Source organism: Coccidioides posadasii, chromosome 2 (assembly GCF_018416015.2).
Source record: "Coccidioides posadasii str. Silveira chromosome 2, complete sequence".
Classification (NCBI taxonomy): domain Eukaryota; kingdom Fungi; phylum Ascomycota; class Eurotiomycetes; order Onygenales; family Onygenaceae; genus Coccidioides; species Coccidioides posadasii.
This window is the reverse complement of record NC_089408.1, coordinates 7,681,663-7,684,601: the sequence shown is the minus strand read 5'-3', so window position 1 is coordinate 7,684,601 and position 2,939 is coordinate 7,681,663. Positions and strand designations below refer to the sequence as shown.

The following is a 2,939-nucleotide window of genomic DNA, read 5'->3' as shown; positions in this document are numbered from 1 at the left end:
CAAGAAGCAGAACTTACAGCAATATAACTATAAGAACTGCAGAACCAGATGAAACTGAACATTGAATTCCTGAAAGAGAGAATGAAGCATTACTATAACAGAAGACACCAGAAGGCACCAATTCAGAAAGAAAAGAAAAAAGTATTTCTAATTCAACAGAATATTAAAACCAAACAATCAAGCAAAAAACTCAATTTCAAAAAACTGGGACCATACAAAATCACAAAGCAGATCAGAAAAGTCAACTACCAATTGCTATGGATGTCCAACCAGCCCAACTGCAATCCGTAGGCGCACTAACGACAGTGCTGTTGGATTCAGGGGAATTGATCATCTCAGAGTTCTGGAGAGCATTTTCAAGGCCGGCAGGTATTACAAACTCAACCTTTTCAGATGTAGCGTCCTTGCAGACAACCTTCAGGTCCTTTGTCTTTTGCAAGAAGGAGAAGGGATACATGGCCTCGCGATACCACGCGTACAGCTTGAACAGACTGCGCATCAGATTGCTGAACTCCTGAGCATCTGAAAAAGGCTTGTACTCAATTGGGTCCATGGTGGTTGTTGTGGACTTGGAGACCATAGTAGCAGTAGGAGTCTCTGCTGTTGCTGTTGCTGCAGTCAGGCGCCGTACCCCGCTTTCATGGACTATGTAGGCGGCTCTTCTGCTGGCAAACATTGTTCCCTATAATTGATACGCCTACATCCATATAAGTAGTCTGTTATATATAGCCCCCACCAAGGCATATAGTATTTGTCTGCACTGAAGGGGGTTCTTCGTACGTTAGGCTAGATTCCTGACTAACGTAATCCGCAAGCGAGCGAAATCCGCAAGCGAGCGAAAGATTTTTTTCAACTTCCTCAACCATCCACTTCAACGTGTCAGAATGCCACTAATTCGCAATAAAAATGCAAGATCCTTTATAGAAATAGAGGGAAGGATTGAACTTGCTATTTCTACTCTTAAAAAGCAAGAAATTAGCTCAATTGCTGAAGCTGCATGGCTATTTAATATGCCTTATACTATCTTATATCATCAAGCAAAAGAAAGACATGCACAAATCAGTCTCCATGCAAATTTGATCAAATTAACTGAGCCTGAAGAGAATTAGCTAGTTCAATGGATTCTAGATCTAGCTAAATGAGGAATTCCCCCCCAACCAGCATTTGTTGAGGATATAGTCTATCATCTTCTTACAATGCAAGATTCTATCTATTCTCTCCCCTGTGTTAGCCAGAAATAGGTGTCAAATCTGATTAAATATCATACAGAGCTCAAATACTGCTATTCCAGACACTATAAGTATAAGCAAGCAAAATGTGAGAATAGGAAGATTATTCAGAATTGGTTTAAGACTCTGGAAGATATAATTACTGAGCATGAAATTTTAATAAAACATATCTATAACTTTAATAAGACTGGATTTGCAATGGGCCTCTGCATAACTATCAAGATTATTACTAGTGCTAAGCACTATAGCTGAGCAAAGCTTCTACAGTCTAGAAATCAAGAATAAATCACAGTAATTAAATCAGTCAATGTCTCAGACTAGGTCTTGCCCTCATACATTATTCTTAAGGAGCAAAATCTACAGAAAGGCTGGTTTGATAGGCTTTCAGCTAGCTGAAGACTTGATATTAGTTCTAATGGCTGGACCACAGATAAGATAGAAATTAAATAGCTGACTAGACTATTTATTTCTGCTGTAAATTCATGGAGGGTTGACACTTATATACTTCTTATTCTAAATAGGCACAGCAGTCATCTTACTCCAGAATTTAACTATATCTATAAGAAGAATAAGATTATTTCTCTGTGTATGCCATCACATTTATTCCACCTCTTGCAGCCTGTTGATGTGAGTGTTTTTGCAGTTTTGAAGCAGACATATAATAGTCTAGTTAAACAGTAAATGTGGCTTAGAATCAACACTATTAAGAAGGCAGATTTTCTGGATGCTTATCCTACAGCACATACAGAGATCTTCAAGGCTCAGAACATTTAAAGTGGCTTTATAGCTACTGGAATAGCCCTATTTGACCCAGATCAGGTTCTTCAGCAGCTGGATATTCAACTCTAAACCCCTACTTCCCCAGTGTTATAAATCTTGCAGCACGGCAGCCAAAGACACAGAATGATTGGAAGAGACCTGACAAGGCAAAGTCACAGACTGTTATGGAAAAACCTTAGAATGGAAAGTCATGTGACCAGCAATAGAACTGATAAGCTGACTGGCCATATTAAGTATGATAGAACTGATAAGCTGACCAATTGCACCAAGTACAATAGAACTAATTAGAGAACATAGCAAGTGTACTGCAATAGAATAGATAGAACAGCTTAGTGAAACTATTATCAGAAGAGCATTATGTATATAAGAATGCTTATTACTGAAGATCTAATAAACTTGTTTATTGTAATTCATCTTCTTATTTATCTTACAGATATTTTTGAATCAGATACTTTCATATCTTGATTACTTTCTATACTATTAAAGTCTTGTGATACTGTATAATTGTATCTGATTCTGCTATTCTTGAGAAGACACAATAGCCTTGCTCTGACTCTAATATATCTGTATGGAAACTCTTTGTCATCAGAGCAAGACTGCTTACTTAACTAAAGCATTATTAAATTATTAATCACTATCTCTAATCTGTTGTTGCTCTCTTTGAGCTTTTTGATATTCTTCAAAACCTCAAAGAATCCAGAGAGATTCCCAGTCACACACAATATATTGATCACCTCTGACTCAGAAGAGAATATATCTGAAATCTCAGAGATTGTATATAAAGAAAGAACTTTCTGCATCATATTAAAGTATAAAGATATGACCCCCACCTCATGTCAAGATCTAATAAAATATAGAAACCATGTCTGCATTCAAAGCACCAGCTGTCAATACTTAAAATCTCATGAATAAAATCTTGCAGCTCAAACA

At 37.1% G+C, this 2,939-nt stretch overlaps 1 protein-coding gene across 1 annotated transcript; it reads right to left on the bottom strand.

Annotated features, from left to right (window-relative positions):
* Positions 1 to 241: 241 nt before the first annotated feature.
* D8B26_004924 (uncharacterized protein) lies at positions 242 to 676 on the bottom strand (the record flags this gene model as incomplete). Its single annotated transcript, XM_066124647.1, has 1 exon — positions 242 to 676. The coding sequence occupies one exon, from the start codon at positions 674 to 676 to the stop codon at positions 242 to 244; it is 435 nt and encodes a 144-aa protein (XP_065980728.1).
* Positions 677 to 2,939: the final 2,263 nt, after the last annotated feature.